This window comes from Felis catus, chromosome E2 (assembly GCF_018350175.1).
Source record: "Felis catus isolate Fca126 chromosome E2, F.catus_Fca126_mat1.0, whole genome shotgun sequence".
NCBI lineage: Eukaryota > Metazoa > Chordata > Mammalia > Carnivora > Felidae > Felis > Felis catus.
The window spans coordinates 16,446,351-16,472,917 of NC_058382.1; the positions used below are offsets into that span (position 1 = coordinate 16,446,351).

A 26,567-nucleotide genomic window follows, 5' to 3' on the forward strand; every position below is an offset into this window, starting at 1 on the left:
TGTTTATTTATTTCTGAGAGACAGAGAGTGAGCAGGGGAGGGGCAGAGAGAGGGAGATACAGTATCTGAAGCAGGCTCCAGGCTCTGAGCTGTCAGCACAGAGCCAGATGCAGGGCTCAAACTCACAAATTATGAGATCATGACCTGAGCTGAAGTCAGCGCTCAACCGACTGAGCTACCCAGGTGACCTGAATGATGTTAATTCTTTAAATGTTTGATAAAACTCACCATGAAACCATCTAGGCTTCATTTTTCTATGTGCAAAGTTCTTTGATTACTAAATCAGTATCTTTGTATAGGTCTACTTAGATTTTTTTTTTTTCGAGTCACAAGCTTCAGTAATTTGTGCCTAAGTATTTGTCTATTCATCTAAATTATCAAATGTATTAGCATACATATGTTGATAGTTATTTCCTTATAATATTTTTTATTTTGGTTAGATTGGTTTTGAAATCTGCCCTTTCATTCCTGATGTTAGCAATTTGAGTCTTCTCTCTTTGTAAGTTAAGCAAAAGGTTGTCCATCTAGTTGATCTTTTTAAACAACCAAGTTTTGGTCTTGTAGATTTTTCTCTACTGTGTCTCTATCCCCTAGATTATTTATCTTCAATTCCAATCTTCAGTATTTCCTTCCTTCTCCTTGCTTCCGGTTTAATCTGCTCTTCTTTTTCTAGCCTGAGGTAGAAATTTAAATTATTGTTTGAGACTCTCTCTTTTTATAATATGGGAATTTGTAGCTATAAATTTCCCTGTAAACAATGCTTTTAGCTGCATCCCAATTTTGATATGTCATGTTTTCATTTTCATTCATATCAAAATATTTTCTAATTTCTGTTGTGATTTCTCCATTGATTCATTTGTCATTTATGAGAATGTTGTTTAATGTTAATATATTTGTGAATTTTTCAAATTTTGTTCCATTGTTAATTTCTAATTTAATTCCACGTGGTCAGAAAACATAATTTTATGACTTCAATTCTTTTAAATCATTTGAGACTTATTTTATGGCTAGCATATGGTCTATCCTGAAGAATGTCTCATGTACATATAACAAAAATATGTATTCTGTAGTTTTGGGTGAAATGTTCTATAGATGTCTGTTAGCTTTAGACAGTTTAGAATGTTGTTCAAGTTCTCTATATCCTTATTTTTTGCCTAGTCTTCTATCAATTATTGAAAGTAGACTTATGAAGTCCCCAACTATTCTTGCTGTTATCTGTTTTCCATTAAATATGTCCATTTTTGCTTCATGTGTTTTGCAGTTCTGTTACTAGGTGTTGTATCTTCTTGATATTGAGTCTTTTTATCATGATAATATGCTCCTTTTTATCTAATACCAGCATTTGTGTTAAAGTCTATTTTATCTGATATTAATATAGCCAATCCTACTTGCTTAAGGTTGTAATTTACATTCTTTTCTCTCTCATCCTTTTCAACCTATTTGTGTCTTTGAATCTAAAGCAAATCTCCTGTAGGCAGCATATAGCTGGATCTTATTTCTAATTTTTAAAATGCAGTCCAAAAAATCTGTCTTTTGGCAGATTGGATTGCTTAAGCCTTTCACATTTAATATTAATATTGATATGGATGAACAGCATCTGCCATTTTGTTATTAGTTTTCTTTAGATCTCATGACTATGTTCCTTAGTTTCTCATTTTTTACCCTCTTTTGTCTGAAGTGGCTGTATGTTAGTTTATCAGCTTAATTCTTTAAATGACTTAAAGCTATATATTTTAAAGTGCTTTTCTAATGATTGCTCTTAGGCAATCATTACAATATCCATCTTATTAGAAGTGACTTAGATTATTACTAACTTCATTCCAGTTTGGGGGAAAGTCTTTACTTTCAAATTTGAAAGATAGCTTTGCTGAATACAGGATTTTGGTTGTTTTTTGGTTTCCGTTTTCTGCACTTTAAATACATTGTCACACTGCTTTTTAGCTTCTATTATTTCTGATGAGAAGTTGGCTGTTAATCTTATTGTGGTTCCATTGTACATGATGAGTTAATTTTCTCTTATTACTTTCAAGATTATCTATTTTGGGCTGTCAACATTTTGATTATGATGTCTCTGGGTATACATTTCTACATTTATCCTACCTGGTACTCATTTAACTTACTGGATGGCTAGATTAGTGTTTTTCATCACATTTGAAAGTTCTTTGACAATTATTTCTTTGAATATTTTTTCATTCAAATGTAAAATCTAGCCTTGATACATTACAACATAGTCTTAGTATCAAGACTGTTTTGGCTTTTGCCTCAATATCATTAGTCATTCACTCAATTCTTGTTTTACTCTTGCTGGTTTTCTGTTCCATGTGTTTTATGAAGTTTTGAATTTCTGATTTAGATGTTGTTTCACATGGTCAAAGCTTATTTAATGAATTAACTCACACCAGAACCCTGTTACACTTTTCCTCTGTTTTCATGTTTAGTTTTGTATACAGTATTAGCTAAAATGGTTTAATTCTCACTTCTGTTTTCTTTTAGTAACTTTGCATATATGTGTATGTCCATATATATATATGTGTGTGTGTATATATACATACACACATACATTTCCTACCATTTTCTGTTAATTTTTTCAAGTATTAGATTTGTGTTAAAGTCTATTTTGTCTGATATTAATATAACCAACCCAACTTGCTTAAGGTTGTAGTTTTTACATAAACAGGTATCATTAAAGAAGGATGTGAGATTTGGGGTAACTTAATAGAATTCCCAATTCAAGGGCATTTTCTTTTTTTTTTTTATTTTTTTATTTGAGAGAGAGAGAGAGAGAGAGAGAGAGAGAGAGAGAGAGAGTGTGTGTGTGTGTGTGTGTGTGTGTGTGTGTGTGTGTGAACACGGGAGAGAGAGAGGGAGAGAGAATCCCAAACCAGCTCCACGCTCAGTGCAGAGCCTGACATGGGGCCCAATCCCACGACCCTAGGATCATGACCTGAGCTGAAATCAAGAATTGGATGCTCAACCGAGCCACCCAGATGCCCTGAGAGCATTTTCTTCTTTGATACTGTGATCTGCAATGTTCTTAGTAATAACAGCATAAACAGGTATCATTAAAGAAGGATGTGAGATTTGGGGAAACTTAATAGAATTCCCAGTTCAAGGGCATTTAGTTTCTGACACTTGATTCCGTTTTTCCTTTCACTATCATCCTTGAAGGCATGCCTCCCCTCCAGGAGTGGGCATTTCCTACGACTGCCAACTTCCAACTCACCATTTTCAAGAATCTTCCTTTCAGGGCGCCTGAGTGGCTCAGTTGGTTGTGTCCCACTTTGGCTCAGGTCATGATCTCAAGGTTTGTGAGTTTGAGCCCCACACAAGGCTCACTGCTGTCAGCACAGAGCCTGCTTTGTATCCTCTGTCTCCACACCCCCCCCCACCCCCCCGCCTCTCTCTCTCTCTCAAAAATAATTAAAAAAAAAAAAAAAAAAAGAATCTTCCTTTCAACCAAAAGGCAATGCTCTGGTCTAACAGGCTGTGAGTCATGTTGTATTTTCCCACTCAAGGTGGACCTCTGTCTTCATGGGATTAAGTTATCCATTTTCCAACACTGCCAGCACTGCAATGTTTCCCTCACTTTTCTCTCCCTAACTCTTCAGTCTAGGATGGACATCAGAATTGGATCTGCCTGTTTGAGGAATGCATTTCTCCACTTACATAGAAACTGAAGTTTATAGTAACCTCTAGTTCTGAATAAGGCTGTAGGCACAGACTGTTACATGCAGTTTTAATTGTTTTCCTTGTTGATTCATACTGCTTTTAAAGGGTATGTGGGAAGATACAAATTTAGGTATCCTATGGGAATCTTCAGAAGCTCTCCTAATTTCTTTCAATTATTTCAAAATTATAGAGAGAAAATCCAGTGAAAATTGTGAGATCTAAAAAACTGACCCAAATATTTGGAAATTTCATATTTGATAAAGGTGGAATCTTTAATCAGTGAGAAATATATGGACCTTTAAAAAGGTGATGAAGGGGATGCCTGGATGGCTCAGTCAGTTAAGTGTCCAACTCTTGATTTTGGCTTAGGTCATGATCTCACAGTCATGAAATCAAGCCCTGTGTTGGACTCCACACTGGGTATGCAGCCTGCTTAAGATTCTCTCTCCCTCTCCTTCTGCCCCTCCCTTGCCTGCACACAGGCTCTCTCTCAAAAAGAAATAAATAAAAAAATAAAAATAAAATAAAAAGGTGATGATGAAGTAAAATGAAAAATGAAAAAATTGGACTACTCCTCAGAATATATCAGATTAAGTTCCAGATGGAGGCCCTTGTGAAATGTAAAAATTTAAATCACGTAAGAGGAAATAATGCCTGAATTTTTCTAAAATTCAGGAGTTAGAGAAACTTATCTAGCCATGAGCCAAATCTATAGATATTAAAGGAAAGATGGATACTTAACCACAAAAAAAATTGATTTTAATTGGGAAAACACCGTTAGTAAAAGAAAAGTGACAACCTAGGAAAAGACATTTGGAACTTATATTACAGAGAAAGGGCTAACATAAATAAGATATAAGATGGCTTTAAAAGCAGAAAAAGAATAATACTCCTATAGAAAAATGGACAACAGAAATGACAGTTCAAAGAAAAACAAATGCAAATACACTAAAGTATATAAAGAGATGCTCAACTTTGCTCACTATAACAAAAATGTTAATTAAAATTACAATGAGACCAATATCAATGGAAAATACCCAAAAGTTTGCCAGTATATTCTTCTGGAAGATCCCTGAGAAAACCAGTAGTAAAATGTTGATTGAGTAAATGTACAGTTTCAAAGGAAGGAATTTAGCAATAACTAGGAAATTATAGAAGCATTTTACCAGTGACCCCACTCCTAGTAATTCCTAGTAGTTCAAAGATAAACTAGCAACATTTCAAAAAGATAAATGCTGTTGAACTTGGTTTTTTATTTATATATCTTGTTGATTTTTCATTTCTTAATAATTTTTAGAATACTTCCACATTTTTTTGTATCCCTATAGACAATCATTATCTGCTAATCAATTTTTGGTTGCTTTTCAACGGTTACACTTTTTACTTTTCCCCCCAGGCTTGGTGAAGTGCCTACAATCTAAAGTAAATGTTGAATAGAAGTAGGGACATTACTCATTTTTCCTGATTTTTATTTATGGTCATACATTTTAAAACAATTCTGTTGAGATTTTTTTTTAATTTTTTTTTCAACGTTTATTTATTTTTTGGGACAGAGAGAGACAGAGCATGAACGGGGGAGGGGCAGAGAGAGAGGGAGACACAGAATCAGAATCCGAAACAGGCTCCAGGCTCTGAGCCATCAGCCCAGAGCCTGACGCGGGGCTCGAACTCACGGACCGCGAGATCGTGACCTGGCCGAAGTCGGACGCTCAACCGACTGCGCCACCCAGGCGCCCCTAATTCTGTTGAGATTTAATCCACACACCATACAATTCACATTATTAAGTGTACGAATCAATGGTTTTTAGTATATTCACAGAATCCATTACCATAATCAATTTTAGAATACTTTCCTTATCCCTGCAATTGTTAGTCATCACTCCTCCAGACTATTTTCCAAAGCAGCTGCACCATTTTATATTCTCTTTATATTTTTTTTAATTTTTTTTTCAACGTTTATTTATTTTTGGGACAGAGAGAGACAGAGCATGAACGGTGGAGAGGCAGAGAGAGAGGGAGACACAGAATCGGAAACAGGCTCCAGGCTCCGAGCCATCAGCCCAGAGCCCGACGCGGGGCTCGAACTTACAGACTGCGAGATCGTGACCTGGCTGAAGTCGGACGCTTAACCGACTGCGCCACCCAGGCGCCCCATATTCTCTTTATATTTAAATGTTATATTCTCACCAGTTGTATATGAGGGTTCTAATTTCTTCACATCCTTCTTAACACTTGTTATTATCTGTCTTTTCTATTCGAGCCATTCTAGTCTGTGTGAGTGATATTGCATTGTGGTTTTGATTTGTATTTTCCTGATGGCTAATGATGTTGAGAATCTTGTCACACGCTTAATAGTAATTTGTTTATCTTGGAAGAAATGCCTACCCAGATACTTTGGCGATTTTTAATTGGGTTGTTTAACTTTTTATTTTTAGATTGTAATATATCTATCTGCTGGACATAAGTCCCTCATCAGAAAAATGATTTGTAAGACTTTGGCCCATATTGTGTGTGGGCTGTCTTTGACTTTCTTGATGATGTTCTTTGAAGCACAAAAGTTTTTAATTTTGATGAAGTCCCTTTATCTACTTTTTGTTTTGTTGCTTTTGGTATAGATAAATACAAATACCTATAATACATATACACTCATGTGCTTCCTTATAGTATATTTTAAAAGATGGAATAAACTGCAACACAGAAGAAAGTGACTACTTATAGGTAGAAAGTACAACAATGGAGGAAGAGATCAAATTAAACCTTCTTTTGCATGTTTGACTTTGGGACCAAGTACTTTATATAATTATAGGACAAAATTAAAATTTTAAATTTTTAAAAATTAAATTAAATTTTAAAAGACAAAATTAAATTTTAAAAGAGCAATCTCTAAAAATTAAAAAGTGAAACAAACAAATGTGATTCCAATTTGTGGCATAGCCTCTCAAGAGGCACTATTCCAAATGACTCTAGAACACAGTAATTTGATTCCATATTCCTACTAGAATATACCCTAAAAAAAACAAAAAGATTAAAATAAACAAAAAAACACCAAAAATAGAAAATTGGTTTCAGTAATCAAATCACTATTATTATTGAGTGCTCTTTATAAAGTGGGGAATAAAGAATCAGAATATTTTTTCCACACTTTATAAAGCAAGGAATAAAGAATTGTCCTTTTTCTGTTTCATGATCCCATCCAAGATACCACATTACATTAACTCATCATATCTCTAGGCTCCTTGGGATTGTGACAGTTTATTTTTTAATCTTTTCTCTTTTTTTAGTGTTTATTTATTTTTGAGAGAGAGAGAATGAGCCCACAAGCAAGGGTGGGTGGCGGGGGGGAAGACAAAGAATCCCAAGCAGGCTCCATGCTCAGCGGGAGCCAGATGTGGAGCTCCATCTCACAATGGTGAGATCATGACCTAAGCTGAAATCGACAGTCAGACACTCAAATGACTGAGTGGTTGTCACTGAGCCACCCAGGCGCCCCTATTTTTTAATCTTTTAAAAGATACGTATATATTAGCTTTGTAAAGCCATAGAAACAATGATCAACCCAGTAGCAATGAATATCCTAGCACCTAGAATATCGTCTTAAAATACCATTTCCCATTAATATGAAGGAGGCCTGAGTTAGGAAACGTACAAGAGCCTAGAAGAGGGTAATAATGGCGTGTTGGCCAAATCAGCCCACTGCTTGATTTCTGGTTTTGTTTGCAATTTATTTCAATTAAATATAATTCAATACAACTCAATCACTTTGGATCCCTGCCATGAGACAAGTCCTATTTGGGGCATTATTCAGCCAGTAACCTCACAAACAAAGGGTAGAAATGCATAACAATAAAATAACACATATTAATATGAGTCTTCTACTTTTCCTTTTCTCTCAAATTTAACTCCAATAAATTCCATGTATCCATTTTTCCCCCTAAACACACTATCAAGTTTATAAGAGGCCTTTTCATATAAAAGGTGAGGTTCTGATTTGAAACATTACCAGAAATCTGACAATTGCTTCTTAGAAACAGAGTAATAGCACTTCTCTTTCATAGGTGTTACAGAGAATTTGATTTCCATTAAGTGTGTGTTCAGAAGGTGTGTATGTGGGAGGTTTGCTTAAAAACTGCAGCTGGTACCTATTCTTTGTAACAATGAAATCATCTCTATCAGCATTCACTAAAATAGATACTAAATTTCACCTTTTAAATTCTTTTTTTTTTTTTTTTTAGTTTTTTTAAGTTTGTTTATTTTGAGAGAGAAAGAGAGAAAGCATGAGCAGGGGAGGGGCAGAGGGAGAGGGAAAGAATCCCAGGCAGGCTCTGCACTGACAGTGTACTTACAATGCAGAGCCTGATGCAGGGCTTGAACTCATGAACCATGAGATCATGACCTGAGCTGAAATCAAGAGTCAGACAGTTGGGGCGCCTGGGTGGCTCAATCGGCTAAGCATCCGACTCTCAGTTTCTGCTCAGGTCATGATCTCGCGGTTTCATGAGTTTGAGCCCTACATTTGGGCTGTGCGCTGATGGCGCGGAGCCTGCTTGGGATTCTCTCTCTTCCTCCCTCCACCCCCCTCTCTGCCCCTCCCCTACTCATGCTGTCTGTGTCTCTCTCAAAATAAATAAACTTAAAAAAAAAAAAAAGACACGTAACTGAGTGAGTCACCTGGGTGCCCCTCACCTTTTAAATTCTGCTATTTGATATACCCATTGTCTGTTTTTGGAAATAAAGTTTCATTGGAACTCAGCCACGTCCATTTGCTTATGTATTATATATGGCTGCTTTCACTCTACAACAAAGTTGAGTGGTTGCAACTGAGAAAGTATGACCCATAAACCTAAGAAACTAACTATATGGTCCTTAGCAGAAAGTTTGTCAACTCCTGACAGAGAAGATCTACCAAAAAGCAAGAAAGCTATCAAAGGGTACTAAGATCAAGTCAAAAAGACCCATGAGCCAATCTGAATAGGCTCCAAATGGTCAAATATGACACAATACGAATTTAAGTATACATAAATAAAACTACAATAGATTGAAACATTTAAGTGTATCAAAATCCATACCTTTATAATAATGGTAAAAAAGAAAATCAGTGGTCCCCAGAAGAGAATGCTAGCAAAACATCATTTCATTATCGTTCATTATTTCCTCATTTTGAAAACTAGTAAGTTATGAGAAAAAAAAAAATCTGTCCTGCCTCCCTTGAGCAATCTGTACCTCAAGATAACCAAGAAGCTGATATGGAAAATTTTCACTTTCTATAATTATTCCAGTTAAAGAAAGAAGATACAATTAATGAATTAGACTATAACTATTTAGCAATCTCTAACGAAATAATAATAGAAAATATCACAAAAAAAGGCAGACATTATGTGCCTCTTCGTGGAAATATACATTAGCATCAGTGAAATCATTTTGCCAAAGAGGTGGGGAAGAGGGTGGAAGGAAGCCTCTAGATACAACTTCTAAGAAATACATAAAAACACGTTAATGATGACAAATTGTGGGAAATTTTACTGGACAATCACCCAGTTTCTTCAAAAAATTCATTGCAAGGAAAGAGACAAAGAAAGAATGAGAAACTAAAGATTTTAAAAAAGACTTTATTAAAAGACTTATGAATCATCACAACGCATGGATCCTATTTGGGCCCAGATTCAAAGAAATCTTAAAAACAAAGTTATCTGCCCTGTGGGGAAATCTAAACTCTAACTGGATATCTGATATTAAGGAAATATTATTATTTTTTCAGTGAGGATAATGGTATTTGATTATATTTTTAAAAGGCTATCATTTATGGGGCACCTGGATGGCTCAATCAGTTAAGCATCCGACTTTGGCTCAGGTCATGATCTCATGGTTCATGGGTTCGAATCCCACATCAAACTCTGTGCTGACAGTTCAGAGCATGGAGTCTGCTTCTGATTCTGTGTCTCCCTCTCTCTCTGCCTTCTACCACTCACGCTCTGTCTCTCTCAAAAATAAGTAAACATTAAAACAATTTTTTTAATAAATAAAAGACTATTATTTATACACACATTTATGAATAGAATGATACTTCTGGTATGTACTTCAAAATACTTCAAAATAATCCTAGGTGGGTAGATTAAAGACAATTGGTCATGAGTCAATCACTACTGAAGCCTAGCAAAGTGGTACATAGAGGTTCATTGCTATTTTTTTTTTAATTTTTTTAACGTTTATTTTTGAGACAGAGAGAGACAGAGCATGAACAAGGGAGGGGCAGAGAGAGAGGGAGACACAGAATCTGAAGCAGGCTCTAGGCTCCGAGCCATCAGCCCAGAGCGCGACGCGGGGCTCGAACTCACGGACCGCGAGATCGTGACCTGAGTTGAAGTCAGACGCTTAACCGACTGAGCCACTCAGGTGCCCCGGTTCATTACTATTTAATCTATTTTTGTACATATTTGAATTTTTCACAATGAAAAGTTAAAGAAAATGCTGGTCAGGACTTAGCAAATTGATTTTACCACACACAAAAATCAGGTTAACAACCCCATAGTTTGAAAAACCCTACAATAGCATATTAATAATTTCCTTAAACTTTCCAACAACCAGCAAAATACCTTGACTGAAACACAAAATCAGAAAATACTGGTTAGAAAAGTGACAATATAGCCTTTATGAGGGAAAAGATAGCAAAAACTATTAAAATTTAAAGTCCACATAAAAGTTATCCAAGAAATTAGCATTCATTCTACCAATAAACTCATTGATAAGCTAAATGTTATATATTCAAGGAAAGTTATCCCACCACTGTTTATAATAGTGAAAGACTGATAGCCATCTGAAAGTACAGAGAATTCCTTTGGCAGTCAGTACTCAAGAAACTAGTCCCACTGGCTGCCTGTGAAATAGGAAAAGTATGAGACTAGAGGCAAGGCTGGAAGGAAGAATTCACTGTATACTCTTCTGAACCTTTTAAATACTTAAACAATAAAAAATAAAATTGAGGGGCACCTGGCTGGGTCAGTGGTGGAGCACATGATTCTTAATTTCAGGGTCGTGAGTTCAGGCACTACACTGGGCGTGGAGCTTACTTTAAAAACACACATACATAAAAAAAACAAGAGGGGCGCCTGGGTGGCGCAGTCGGTTGAGCGTTCGACTTCAGCCAGGTTACGATCTCGTGGTCCGTGAGTTCGAGCCCCGCGTCAGGCTCTGAGCTGATGGCTCACAGCCTGGACCCTGTTTCCGATTCTGTGTCTCCCTCTCTCTCTGCCCCTCCCCCGTTCATGCTTTGTCTCTCTCTGTCCCAAAAATAAACGTTGAAAAAAAAATAAATTAAAAAAAAACAACAAGAAAATTGAAAACTAAATACTCAAAATCAAGGCTTTTGAATTTTACTCAGAGATGTGTTCTAGTCCTTAAAAAATCTTAGAAAAATACTAAGTATAAAAATGGAATTGAAATATTTATCAGGTGAATAAATGTACCTTAGGTCAAAAGGAGCAAAATGGAGTGGAATAACTTCTTTGGGTCCATTCCTTCTGGCCCCATTATTCTATGGAATAGCCAGGCCTAAAGACCAGAACACTAAAAGGATCCCTTTTATGGAGTTTCAAAAGAAAAAAAGCAAAAATTCCCACACCATGAAAAAACAGAAAACACTTCAGAGACGAAAGAATGATTTACCTTGGATAAAACTCTCAGTTGTCCAATAGTGGCTCTTCCTTTAGTCTCTGGTGACCCGTGTAAGTTAACTTACAAAGTTAAGACAAAGCCATTAATTGGTAAGGAATAAAGAATCTTGAGACACCAAGTCTTTCTTTCTTTCTTCGTTTTTTCCAATTTTTATATAATTTCTAGTTAATTAACAGTGCAATACTGGTTTCAGGAGTAGAATTCAGTGATTTATCACTTGCATATAACACCCAGTGCTCATCATAATAAGAGCCCTCCTAAATACCCATCACCCATCTAGCCCTTCCCCCCCCCCCCCCCCACCACTTCCCTCCATCAATCCTCAGTTTGTTCTCTATCTTTAAGAGTCTCTTATGGTTGGGGCGCTTGGGTGGCTCAGTCAGTTGAGCGGCCAACTTTGGTTGACTCAGGTCATGGTCTCACATCTCCTGGGTTCGGGTCCCACGTGTTCGGGTCCCCTGTCAGGCTCTGTGTTGACAGCTCGGAGCCTGGAGCCTGCTTCGAATTCTGTGTCTCCCTCTCTCTGTCCCTCCCCCACTCACACTGTGTCTCTCCCTCTCTGTGTCTCCTCAAAATAATTAACATCAAAAAAAATTTTGTTTAAGTATCTTATGGTTTGTTTCCCTCTCTCTCTCCCCCCTCCCATATGTTCATCTGTTTTGTTCCTTAAATTCCACATATGAGTAAAATCATATGCTATTTATCTTTCTCTGACTGACTTATTTTGCTTAGCATGATACATTCTAGCTCCACCCACGTCATTGCAAATGGCAAGAGTTCATTCTTTTTTATGGCTGAGTAATATTCCCTTATATATATACCACATCTTCTGTTGGTGGACATTTGAGGACACCAAGCCTTTCTTTGAGCCCAGACTGACTTGTTAGAAACAAGCAACTACTTCCACCCCCTCCATTTACTCAGAAGTAAACATTCAAAGGAAGGTTAGAAAGAGACTGAGAACCAGAAAGTCAGAGAGTACCACAGAGTGAAGGACGAGAATTCCCACAGGTCTCCCCAGGTGATTTCCTGAGGGAAGTGATTGGAATCTTACAACCCTGGCTTTTTTCTCAGCCTTCCCCCCGCCCCAACCTGGGACTATTTCTGGTTCTTAAAGTCTCAATCTGAGATCAGGTTTGTGACTTAAAAGATAAATTTATCTGGAATCTTTAATCTGGGACTCATCTTTCTAAGTTCCCAAATCAGGCAGGGACATTTCCAGGGAACTTGGGCCCCCATGGCTACAAGGAGAGGGAGCAGCTGTTAATGGCTGACTCTAGTTGGTCTTAAGAGTTAACTTCCTTCAAGTTAACACACTCCTTGCTTGCTGACTCAAGGCCCCTGATCTGTGACAGAACTAATTTGCTTCCTTTGAGATATGCAGACCACTGACCTTCAGGAATAAAGCACCAGAATGTTCCCAGGCCACAGAGGCAAGCCTGTTTGAAGCTCTCTTAGCTTTCTGATGAGCCCAGCCATCTTTTAGCAAAATGTTTTTCTCGTTTAAGATCACACAAATGACTTTACTGACCTCCCTCTGTGCATCTGTAGACCTTGCCCTCCTTTTCAGAAAGAACAGAGTACTCTTGCACAACCCCCAGGTACCAAGGAACAAGACTTTCTTGCACAACCCGCCCAAACTCAGAGTACCAAAGAACCAGAACTTCTTGCACAACCTCCAAGCACTGAGATAACTCTATAGCTAGCATCAACTAGTCTACACATAATCCAGAAATGTCACAGACCACTGCACTCCCTTAACTGATTAAACCCCTTTAAAATTCTCTGGGTCGGGGGTGCCTGGGTGGCTAAGTTGGTTAAGTGTCCGACTTCAGCTCAGGTCATGATCTCCCAGTTTTGGGTTCAAGCCCCCTGTGGGACTCTGTGCTGACAGCTCAGAGCCCGGAGCCTGCTTCGGATTCTGTGTCTCCCTCTCTCTCTGCCCCTCCCCCATTCACACTCTGTGTGTGTGTGTGTGTCTCTCTCGCAAAAATAAACATTAAATTTTTAAAAAAAAAATCTCTGGGCCAAAGATAAACAAGAAAACAAAAACAAAAAGACAAAAAACTAAATAAAAATGTCCGGGCCAGGGAAAAACCAGAGAGCTGGCCTTTGGACAAGAGTTGGCCTACCCAGCTAGCTGACCCGCCTCCGGAATAAAGCTCATACTCCTTTTCAATCAAAACTCATCTCTTGTATTGGCCTTTCCAGCTGGTAGCCCAGCTTGGATTTCCGCAATGCAGCAAGCCACAGAGACCCCCACAACCACAAGCTTCCAGAAGCTGTCGAACCTCCAAATAGCCTCAGTGTGAGCATATCTCTATCAATGCCTGCCCGCAGTCGGCTCCCGGCTAGGCACAGCTGAGAGGGAATAGACACATAAAAAAGCAACGACATAATTAAAGGAGGAGTCAATCTCACAGCTTCGCACAAGTACGCTCACAGCTGGAGACACAATCAACACTCCTTCAAGTGGTCACACATAACCATGCAGTCTCACAGGCACATTACGTCACACATTCACACACATACACTGACGTGTTAAGGCCTAGGGCTCCACACACGCCGGTCTCCGACGCCGGGCTCTGACACGCCTCACCTTCAGCTTCCCCAGCGTCAGGCTCACGTCCCCCAGTCCCGGAAGAAACCAATGGCCTCGGTCGCCGCGCTGTTCCACTCGCTCCAGCACTACGGAGCTGACCACCTTAGAAGGAAGTGACGTTACACCCGGAGGCCTCTGGAAAGTGTAGTCCAGAACACGACAGACCCCAGAGAGCAGACAACCCGAGTAATCCTCCCCGGGCTCCTAACGACAACCTGCTGCTCCTCCGCTCACTACCGACGAACCTGAGAGTCCCAGTTTCCCACCGGGGTCACTCGCAATCGCAATCCCGGTTGCTTCCGGCTAAACGCCGGAAGTTTATTTCCGCCCCAAGGACTTCTGGGACTTGTAGTGTGGCCTAAAATCCCCCCCCCCCTTCCCCCCGGGAGAGCTGATGGGGACAGTCTTGAACCCTCAGCCGCAGCTTGATCCTTGCTGCGGGAGGTGACCCCGCAGAGTTTGGAAGACCCGCGGTTGGAGGACACGATAGAGCGGAGTCTGTAGAGGCTAAACATGAGGAATACTTGGGCCCTAATGGCAGTCAGGCTTGTGGGGAAGGAGAGGGAGAGTGATGCTTTAGTGCTGGTGTGAGTGCGTTGGCTTCAGTTTATGACCTCTGTGATTATGCTGCTGTGCCCGAGACTGTGTTTTACGGTTAAAAAAAAAAATGTTGAATGTTTAAAGTACAGTTTTTGAATGTAGCATAAAAAACTGCCCAAATAGCTGGGTAAATTTTCAGAGATTTCTCAGACCGTATAACTAGCACCCCAGAAGTCCCCTACCTGCCTCCTGTAAAGTCTCCATCATCTAACTTACAATGTAGATTAGTTGTGCCTGATTTTGAAGCTTACATAAATGTTATCATATTGTATGTACACTCTTTTCCCCCTTTGGTCTGACTTCTTTCCGCCAATTATTGTTTGTGAGTTTAATCAATAAAGTTAGTTCATTCTCATTGTTGATGGTATTTGGCTTGTTTTCAGCTTGGGGCTACTAAGAATAGTGCTCCATAAACATTCTTGTTTGTAGTCTTTGGCTGTGTATATGTGTCATCTTGGTTACATATATTTTTAGGAGGAGAGTTGCTAGGTCATAGGTTACATATATGTTTAGCTTTAGTAAAACTAAACATATTGCCAAATGGTGTTCCCAGGTGGTTTCCCAATTGGAATTCCACCAGCTCTGTCTTGTAGTTCTAATTGTTCTGCCTTTTAACATACTTAATATTGTATGTCTTTTCCTTTTTAAACTTTCTGGTGGATGTATGGTTGTTTTCCTTTGAATTCCCCTGATGTGTACATTTGTATACCTTCCATAACAGGCAAAGATACCCAATCAACTTTAGCATTTATTGTGGACAAACAAGAGGAGCAGCAAGAAGATTTATGTCCCCTTGCAGAGGTGTGTGTTGTATGTATTGGTGTTGATCCAATGCTTTCAATATTGCCTCTTTCCAAACCTTATAAGGACAAATAGGACTGGAGTAAAGGCAAAGGTCCGTTCTTCCTGAAGAGCGACCCAAGGCCACATGCACTAGTCAAAGTATGTTGGGAACTTGACAGTGACCAAGGTTGCCAAATATTTGAAGCCCTTTTGGACGTTGGAACATAAGTTACTGTGATTCCAGAAGTTTTTTTTAAGCCCCTTTGGCTTATATCAAGGTATTAGTTGGCCTGAGTTCTCATTTAATGGATCCAGAGAAAAATTTACTTCTAAGCTCATTTTTGTTGGCAGATTTCAGTTCCTTGTGTTGTAGTACTGAAGTCCCTATTTCATTACTGGCTGTCAGCTGGGGACCACTCTCTGATATTTTCCAAATGTCCCCCACAGGCAATTCACAATGAATGTTCGCTTTCTTTCAGGTCAGCTAGAACACATCTCTGAATTCTTTTCTGCTTAGTAGACAGAGAAAACACTGCTTTTAAAGGGCTCATATTAGATTCGGTTCAGCCAACCCAAATAAACTATCTTAAGGTTTCTGATTAGTCACTTTAAATACATTCAAAATCTCTTTTGCCATGTATTATAATATTATCACAGGAATAACATCAGGGGGCTGTATATCATGGGTGACTTCTTAGAATTCTACCTACTGCAGCTATGGTAATCAGAACAGTGTTATATTTGTACAAGGATAAAACACAAAGGAAATGCAATAGAAAATAAAAAAATAGTCACTTTAAAAAAAAATTCCACATCAGTTCAGTGGAGGAAGGATGGGGATGGTCTTTTCAGTATATAGTGCTGGAACAATTAGACATCCACAAGGGAAAAAAAAGAATCTTTATCTTCACCTTACATAGTACACAAAATTAATGCAAGATTTTCTTTGACAAAATGCCTAATGTGAAATTTTCACTTAAATGTAAAAATTAAGACAACTTTAAAAGAATACATATGTAGAAAAATACCTTCATGTTGTTGGGGAAAAGATTTATTAAACAGAACATAAAAAGTACAAGCCATAAAAGAAAAAGTAGGACTTCATTAAAATTAAGAAATGTAGGGGTGCCTGGGCAGCTCAGTCAGTTAAGCGTCTGACTTCAGCTCAGGTCACGTTCTCACCATTCATGGGTTCAAGCCCCGTGTCAGGCTCTGTGCTGACAGCTCAGAGCCTGAAGCCTGCTTCGGATTCTGTGTCTCCCTCTCTCTCTCTGCCCCTCCCCTGCCTGTGCTCTGTCTTTCTCTCAAAAATAAACATTAAAAATTAAAAAAAAAAACACAAAATAATAAAATTAAGAAATGTCATTAAAAGACACTATGAAGACAGTGAAAATATTTGAAAGGGGTCTTTGTAATACATTATAGACTTGTATCATAAATTTAAAAAAGACCTCCTACAATTCAGTAAGAAAAAGGTGACAAGCAACCCAATAAAAGTGGGCAACAGGTTTGCACAGACATTCACCAAAGTGTGTATTTAATGGCATAGGAAGATGCTGAAAGTCAGTACTTATCAGAGAAATGCAAATTAAAACTGCAATGTAATTCTACTACATACCAATAAAACAGTTAAAATTGAAAAAACAATATCAATTGTTGATGAGGATGTGAACCAAACAGAATTCTCATACATTGCCAGCGGGAATGCAAAATGGGATAGCCACTTTGCAAAACTGGCAGCATGTGGAAGGCAGGAAGCCACAAACATGTTTACAGCCTTGATGTATTAGGGTTCTCCAGCAAAACAGAACCAATAGGAGACCATATATGTATGTATTCCATCAACTTAGAATCTTATGCCCCCAAAATATCTTCCAAAAATTAAGATAAAATACTTATTTTGACAAACTGAGATAGTTGACTGGCAGGATACCTGAACTAAATAGATGCTAAAGGAAAAAAATTTTAAGTTTATTTCTTTAAGGAATCTTCACACCAAATGTGGGGTGGAACTCATCACCCCGTGATCAAGAACTGCATGCTTCGTTGACTGAGCCAGCCATGCAGCCCAAAGGAAATTTTTTTTTTCCAAAGGAAATTTTTGATGTAGAAAGAAAATTATACCAGATGGATCAACACTTTTAACTTTTTTTTTCTAAATAAACTTCTTGTTTGTTTATTTATTTATTTATTTATTTATTTATTTATTTATTTATTTAGAGAGGGTGCACAGGAGGGGGAGGGGCAGAGGGAGAGAATCTTAAGCAGACTCCACACTCAGCATAGAGCCCTCAGCAGAAGCTCAAACGACTGAGCCTATCCAGGTGACCCAGGATGGATCAACACCTTTAAAAATAACCTTTTGGGGGCACCTGGGTGGCTCAGTTGGTTAAGCATCCAACTCTTAATCTCAGCTCTGGTCATGATCTCACAATTCATCAGATGGAGCTCTGCATCAGGCTCTGCACTGCACTGACAACATGAACCTACTTAGGATTCTCTCTCCCCCTCTGCTACTCTCCTCTGTGCTCTTTCTTTCTCAAAGTAAATAAACAAAAAAATATTATATTAAAAAAAGAACCTTTTGGACTTTATGTAAACTATGTAAACTATAGAAATATTATTCAACTTCTTTGGAATGAACAATCATCTAGATTTTACTGAATAGACTTGTGAATTAAAATTACCGTTTTATTCAGGATGTCACACAAATATTCATAACTGATATCAGAAGTTTTGTCTTGCCCTTCAACTGTAAAATCAATGCTATGCGAGAGTCATAGAATTAAATGTCAAGCTTCCATGTTTAAATAAACTATGAGAAGCTCCTCAAAATTTTGGGAATTTTGCTTATAAAAAAGATCAGGTACTAGACATGTCTCCTGAGGCAAGGGAAACAAAAACAAAAATAGACTATTGGGACTTCACATCAACATAAAAACCTTCTGCACAGTGAAGGAAACAATCAACAAGACTAAAAGGCAAGTTTGGGAATGGGAGAAGGTACTTGCAAATAAGATATCTGATAAAGGGTTAGTATCCAAAATATAAAAAGAACTTATAAAACTCAACACCCAAATAACAAATAATCCAATTAAAAACTGAGCAGAAGACATGAATAGACATTTTTCCAAAGAAGGCATACAGATGGCCAACAGACACATAGAAAGGTGCTCAACATCACTCATGATTAGGGAAATGCAAATCAAAACTACAATGAGATATCACCTCGTACCTGTAAGATGGCTAAAATCAACAACACATGAAACAACACGTGTTGGAAAAGATGCGGAGAAAGGGGAACCCTCTTATACTGTGGAAATGCTAACTTGTGCAGCCACTCTGGAAAACAGTAGGGAGTTCTCAAAAAGCTAAAAATAGAACCACTCTATGACCCAGCAATTGCACAAGGAGGTATATACCCAAGGAATATAAAAATACTAATTCAAAAGGCTACATGTACCCCTACCTTTATAGTAGTATTATCTATAATAGCCAAATTATGGAAACAGTCCAAGTGTCCATCAACTGATGGATAAGGAAGAGGTGGTATATATATATACACAATGGAATATTACTCATCCATAATAATGAATGAAATATGACCACTTGCAATGATGTGGATAGAGCTAGAGAGTATTAAGCTAAGTGAGATAAGTCAGTCAGAGAAAGACAAATACCATATGATCTCACTCATGTGGAATTTAAGAAACAAAACAAATTAGGATTGGGGGAAAAGACAGAGGCAAACCGAGGAACAGACTCTTAACTATAGAGAGCACACTGATGGTTACCAGAGGGAAGGTATTGGGGGGAGGAGTGCACTTAATGGAGATTAAGGATTGCATTCATTGTGATGAGCAGCAGGTGGGTTGAAGGTAAGTGTTCACCTAAATTGTACACCTGAAGCTAATATTACACTGTATGTTAACTAACTGGAATTAAAATTAAAACTTCAAAAAAAGGTCAGGTGATGTTTTTTAGCAATGAGTAATTTATTCATTTAGTTTTACTGGACTACTAAGTGTTTATATTTCTCTTGACTGAGCTCTGAAGACTTTTTGAAGAATATCATGCATTTTATTTTTTCAAAATTATTAGCAAAACAAAGGGTATATACACACACACACACACACACACACACACACACACATATATATATATATATATATATATATATATATTACCCATAAACTCTCTAGCTTGTAGTAACATCAATTTCTAAGTCATAATGCTTATCTTTTTTTGACCAAAATCTCTACATTGTTAATTTTTCAAGAGACATCATTCTGAAAGGTTGCATTGTAACACCTCACTTTCACAAAAGACCTACATTTGTACCTGTTTTTGCTAACAGAAAGAAATACAAAGAGGATATTCACTTTTACAAAAAAAAAAAAAAGCTGTCACCATACTAATATAGGTCTTTCCTAAAAAGCAAAGTGGCATATGGTGAACTTTGGAAAGCAGGGATACTCTTTGCTTTATATCAGTTCAGCCTGCAAAAGATTTCATAGGGACACCACTTTTGTTCTTTTTTTTGGGGGGGGGGGTAGGGGAACACTGTACTTTTGAATAGCAGGGGAAACCTGTACTCTATTTCAATTATTTTCACAAATGCATTCCATTGTCTTTAGCTATTTCTATGTTTTTTCAGTTTCTTAAAAATATAGATTATAAAAGTTTCTAGTATTCTAGTACATGCATCAATGTAAATTTTCTTCCATGTACTTTTGTCAAGCAACATTTTCTATACAAAATACCCACTATTATTTATTCCTAGAGCAATTGTAACTTGTGTTGATTTTATCCTTAACAAAAGGGTGATGTCGATAAGAATCAAGTCAGTATTCAGATAGGTAGCTACCCTATGTGTTCTCTTATCAGTCAGATAATGTGTTCTGTATTATACATTTGGTAATAAACCTCTTCTCATTATGCCGTGACAGTTGTGATCTCAACCACCCCATACCCATTTATATACACTTTCTCTCTGATATGAATGTCATGATCAGCATAAAGATTGAGTTCTGCAGGAAGAGCTTACTACATCTTAACATCTTTATTTGATTTTGTTTTTTTTCTTCCCAATATGGAGTATCTGTTAGTGAGTAAAGTGTACATTATGGTTCAGTGTCGAAGACTCTTAAGTCTAAAGTTCTTTTTTGGCCAGGAAAAGAGCAGATGCAGGATTAAAGCGAGACATGGCTAATGTCCAGGAAAAGACGAGAGCCCCGAATAAGGGTCCATGACCCATATTTATTCAGATCAGAAGGCTTACAAAGGTGATGGGCGTGTACAAAGAGACAAACTGTAAACATTAACTTGAGGCTGTGAGGGGGAAAGGGAGGTTTTGAAGATATACCGTGTTTGGGGTTTGGGTCAATATAAAACAAAATCTTGGCACCAGGCAGATGGGTAGATGGTTGTTAACGGCAGACAGGAGGTGCCATGCCTGTTTATCTTTGCCAGCCTGCGGGGGATAAGACAGATAGGAGAAATAGCCTCAGGTTAACAAGACACCTTTTCTTTTGTTAACCATCTCTGCTCTGGGCTGCTTTGCCTGCAGCGCAGTGGTCCATATAGTTCAATTCACCAATTTATCTAACCTGGCCCTATTCTCCCATGAAAGCAGCTTTTCTGCTATAGTACTAAATTGGGGGTGCTTTCACCCTGAATATATTTGATCTTGTTTATTTTACATACCTATGTATTGGGCCCCTTTGCACCATTCCTATTTTAGGCCTTTGCCTCTCCCTCTCTATTTTGGGGGTTCTGCACCCCCTTTCTATTTTAGGGTGTGTTTGCACCTCCCTATTTCTGGCACCTTTGCGCCTCCCTATTATGAGGGTGCCTTTGCATCCCATATTCTTGGGGTGCCAATCTGGTTTACCCGAACTCAGGTGTGAGCATCTTATGACTTTGTATTTCTTTATGCCTTGCTAACCCATTGGTGTAAGCCCGGGGGATCCCTAAGCTTATCCCCCACAGCTCAACACCATTCCATAAATAAAATAGATGAAGATAATAGTGACTAACATTTACTAAACAATTCACTAGTTATATTCATGCATTCATAACTCATTTACTCATTACATACCAATGACAGTTATGTTAGTCACCTCAATTTTGCCATACTTGAAGCAAAACATATACGATTGAAAGCAATATATATATAACGTGTGTGTGGAGTTGCATTTAAAAAGGCTCTTGAGGGGTGCCTGGGTGGCTCAGTTGGTTGAGTGACCAACTTCGGCTCAGGTCATGATCTTGCAGTTTGTAAGTTCGAGCCCCGCATAGGGCTCTGTGCTGATGGCTCAGAGCCTGGAGCTTGCCTTGGATTCTGTGTCTCCCTCTCTCTGCCCCTTCCCTGCTCATACTCTGTCTCTCTCTGTCTCTCAAAAATGAATAAACGTTAAAAAAATTTTTTAAAAGGCTCTTGAGGGGCATGTGCATAGCTCAGTCAGTTGAGCATCTCACTTCAGCTCAGGTCATGATCTCGTGGTTCATGGATTCGAGCCCTGCATTGGGCTCTGTGCTGGCAGCTCAGAGCCTGGAGCCCGCTTCAGATTCTGTGTCTCCCTCTCTCTGCCTTCCCCTGCTCACACTCTGTATCTCTCTCTCTCTCCCTCTCTCTCTTTTTCTCTCTCTCTCAAAAATAAATAAAACACTTAAAAAATGTTTTTAAAAAGGCTCTCGAATGAAACTGCCAACAGTGGTAACTTTAGGGGAGAAACTAGAGGAAGGGAAATAGTCAAAGGGGAGTTTAGCTTATCTGTAATATTTAAAATTTTTGTAAGTATAAGACATTCACAGATTGTTTCAGAAATAAAAAATAAAGCAGACAAGTATACAAAATGCAAACAGGATGTTGAAAGGAGCATTGTTTATAAAGACAAAATTTAGAAGGCAAACATTTTATCAATAGACTAGTAAAATAATAGTAGAGCCACACAGATAAACATTAGCTTTATTCAAATAAGGATAATGATATACTATTTACTGACTTGGAAAACTGTTCATGCTATGCTCTACCATAGGAAAGGCAATTTGTGAAAAGGAGTTTCTTTTAAAATTTTCTGAAAGAATTTGCTTTGAAAATTTTGAGGGTGGCTATTATAATAGTTTCTTTTGCGCTCTTCGAAATTTTCTGAAAAAATTACAATAAAATGTTAATATTAAAAGTAACACTTCAAAAAAAAAGTAACTCTTCAAAAAGGCAGTACAGTTCTATTTGTATTAAAATATATAAAAATAAAAATAATGAAGAAAAGAAGGTACAGGTATAATTACAGATATATAAGTATGTATATACATACACATATATAAACATATGCAAATGAATGATAAATCATTGCCCTGAAACTTAAGCTTATATATATATATATATATATATATATATATACATATTTTTTAAGTTTATATAAATAAGACTGTACCACCAAAACAGCAGGAAAAGCAACTGGAAAGAATAAGTAGTGATGGGTTCAAAATCTTGGAGAAAAATAAGTCAGCCCAGAACTGTAAGCACAATTAACAATTTTATTTTTTTTTTAATTTTTTTTTCCAATGTTTATTTATTTTGGGGGCAGAGAGAGACAGAGCATGAACGGGGGAGGGGTAGAGAGAGAGGGAGACACAGAATCGGAAACAGGCTCCAGGCTCTGAGCCATCAGCCCAGAGCCCGACGCGGGGCTCGAACTCACGGACCGCGAGATCATGACCTGGCTGAAGTCGGACGCTTAACCGACTGCGCCACCCAGGCGCCCCTTAACAATTTTAATAATCAGTAAATATACATAAGACAAAAAAATACCTAGAATTATTTTAGGAAAAGTAAAATAAAATTCTAGGATTATTATGCAATAAATTATCTGATATTTAAGGTTGACATGCACCAAAATTTTCATTTTCTTCATTCAAATTTATAAATTCCTGATATTAAGTAAGAAGTGAACTGTTGATGGTTTTCTAATATTTACTATATCCTTGGGCAATTTCAGCTGTCAATACCAAATAAAGGGCTCCTCATATTAATTACAGGATCTAATCAGCATGAAGTCCTAACTCAAATTAAGTGAATGCCTTTCCCACAGATTATTTTCAGAGCTTCTTACCAGCATGACCATTTCTACGTTGATTGAGATTTAAACTACGTACAAAAACCTTCCCACATTCTTTGGATTCATAAAGTTTCTCACCCTTGTGAATTCTCTGATGTTGAGAAAGGTCTGAAGAATGATGAAAGGCCTTTCTACATTCCTTACATTCAAAGGGTTTCTCACCAGTATGAATCCTCTGATGCCAGATAATGGCAGAGCTACTACTAAAGGTTTTCCCACATTCCTTACACTCATAGGGTTTCTCAATCATATGAATTCCCCAATGTTGATGAAGGTCTGAAAGTGATAAAAGGCCTTTCCACATTCTTTACAGACATATGGTTTTTCACCAGTGTGAATTCTCTGATGTTCTGTAAGTATAGAACTGTTACAAAAGGTCTCTCCACATGCCATACAAACATAGCGCTTCTCACCTGTGTGAATTCTCTGATGTTCTGTAAATTTTGAACTGCTACAAAAGGTCTTTCCACAGTCTTTACATATATAGGGTTTTTCACCAGTATGAACTCTCTTATGTCGATTAAGGGTTGAGCTACTTCCAAATGTCTTAGCACAATTTTTACATTCATAGGGTTTCTCACCACTATAAATTCTATGCTGTATAAAAAAATACAATGCACTCTTAAAGGCCTTGCTACATTTCTTACATTCATAGGGTTTTTCACCAGTCTGGATTCTCTGATGTCTTTTAAGATCCAAGGAATAATGAAAGGCTTTGCCACATTCTTTACATATATAAGGTTTCTTACCAGTGTGAAATCTCTGATGTTCTGTAAGTATTGAATTGCTATGAAAGGCTTTTCCACACTTCTTACATATATATGGTTTCTACCAGCGTGAATTCTCTGATGCAGAGTAATGGCTGGTTTGCTACTAAAGGCTTTTCCATATAACATACATTGATAAGTTTTCTCATTGGCAAGAAGTATCTGATGATAAATAAGGTCTGAGGAATGATTTAAAAAAAACATCCCACTTTCCTTAGCTAGACAGGGTTCCTCACATGTGTAAACTCTCTGATGTGATAGAAATATTGAAAGGCTTTTCCACATTCTTTACCCTCATAGATTTTCTCCTCAGTATAAATGCTCTGGTGGACACAATCTAAGACTCTACCACATTCCTTATGTTCACAATTTTCACTAATAAACATGATCTGATGCTGAAAATGTTTTGAACCCCTACTAATGGCCTTCCCATATTCCTTATGGTTCCTGAATTTCTTACCAGTATCAATTCTCTGATGTGTAGTTAGTTGGAAGTCACGTACAAAACCTTTCTCATAGTTCTTGCATTCCCAGGCTTTGTCTTCAATGTAAGTTTTTTGATATGGAGTAAGAGATGGGTGCTGACTGAAAGTGTATACATTTTCATAGTTGAAAATAACTTGATTAAAAATTTTCTCACAAGATCCTTGTTTTTCATCAGTTTTTCTTTTCATTCCCAGTCATTTCTGTAACAGGAAAACTCAAGTTCATGTTTTGTAAGACTTTCCAGGGGCGCCTGGGTGGCTCAGTCGGTTAAGCGTCCGACTTCGGCTCAGGTCATGATCTCACGGTCCATGAGTTCGAGCCCCGCGTCAGGCTCTGTGCTGGCAGCTCAGAGCCTGGAGCCTGCTTCAGATTCTGTGTCTCCCTCTCTCTCTGGCCCTCCCCCATTCATGCTCTGTCTCTCTCTGTCTCAAAAATAAATAAACATTAAAAAAAAATTAAAAAAAAAGACTTTCCAATATAAACTATTGGGGTGATTCTATTTCATAAACTTCCTCCTTCAGAGATAATTCCTTGGTTTACACCTAGATTCGTGGTCTGAAAGAAAGCATAATAGAAAACATTTGCTTTCCCCCACCCCCTGGAAGAAATGAAACTTTTATGGTATAAATAGGGGAATTAAATTAAAAATTAATTTATATGAGATGTGAATGATTTATACAGTGATCAAATACACTCTTGGAATTTGATAAATGCACAAAGCACGTGAATTGATAGGAAGTCATACGGGATCATGAGATAACCAGGAAATTTTAAATGAATAGTTTTCAATTTTTGACACAAATTAAAATTACACAGATAATATTTTGCAACTGTCCAAATGGCAAAAGTCTAAGTGTTTGACAGCATATTCTTTCAGGAAGCTATGGAGAAATGGACTCTCTCACTCATTACTAGCTGGATGACAAAATGGTACCCCCCCCCGTGGGGGAGAATTCAGCAACATTTAGCCAAATTATATACTTACTTATCCTTTTATAAACCAACAATATGAGTGACATGACTCAACTCTAAACATATACTGACATAAATTTTAGAAGATTTACTCACAATGCCCTTCAGTGCAGCACAATTTATAATAGCAATGACTGGAACTAACTCAAATGTCCATCCTTAGGTAACTGGTTGAAAAAACTATGGTGCATCTACTAAGTGGAGTGTATTTTCCAACCGTAAAAAGGAATGATGAAAATCTTCAGACCTCCCTGAAGTTATCTCCCGAATATATTGTTAAGTGAAAAAAGGAAGGTGGACTAAATTGTATATAGTATGCTGCCGTGAAAGTAAGAAAGGGAGATTTTTAAGATATACACATTGCTTTTATTTAGGAAAAAAAATGGAAAGGTAAAGTCTTGCTGGGGGGGGGAGTGGGTGGGGGGGGTGCAGAACAGTGTGGAACAGACTGGGATAAAAGCTAGACTTCCCTGAATATGCCCTATTTTATGGATTTGCCATTGAAATCTTGGAAATATTCCATATAATTATTTTAAAATGGAATCTTACATTTTAAAATGCTTATTTATTCGGGGACAGAGAACACATGCACAAGCAGGGGAGGAACAGAGGAAGAGGGAGAAAGAGAATCCTAAGCAGCCTCCATGTCCAGTGTGGAGGCTGATGTGGGACTCAATACCACAACCGGGAGAGCATGACCTGAGACAAAATTAAAGGTCAGATGTTTAACTGACTGAGCCACCCAGATGGCTCCAAATTGAATTTTACAAAGACACCTCCAAGTACCAAAAGCAAATTAGACAAATGATTTTAGTTTTATAATCAATTTTGGCATAATCAGAGTAGAACTATTGGTGATCATTTTAAAATTCAGTAATCTACCTGTGTATCACCAGT

General features: G+C 37.7%; 2 protein-coding genes across 3 annotated transcripts in view; both read right to left on the reverse strand.

The window, feature by feature from the left end:
* LOC102901416 (zinc finger protein 420) overlaps positions 1–14,222 on the reverse strand; it is a 126,558-nt gene extending 112,336 nt beyond the window's left edge. The window contains exon 1 of one of the 2 annotated variants that reach the window (XM_045045446.1): positions 13,937–14,222. The gene's annotated coding sequence lies outside the window, so the exon portion shown is untranslated. The remainder of the gene's footprint in view (positions 1–13,936) is intronic. The other variant, XM_011289938.4, reaches the window with a different exon arrangement.
* Positions 14,223–23,137: 8,915 nt separating this feature from the next.
* Positions 23,138–24,677, reverse strand: LOC123382171 (zinc finger protein 345-like). The gene is given in 3 exon segments (XM_045045520.1): positions 23,138–23,730; positions 23,733–24,275; positions 24,278–24,677. Coding segments are annotated over 3 exon segments (1,068 nt in total). The 5' UTR covers positions 24,498–24,677; the 3' UTR covers positions 23,138–23,425.
* Between the last annotated feature and the right edge of the window lie 1,890 nt (positions 24,678–26,567).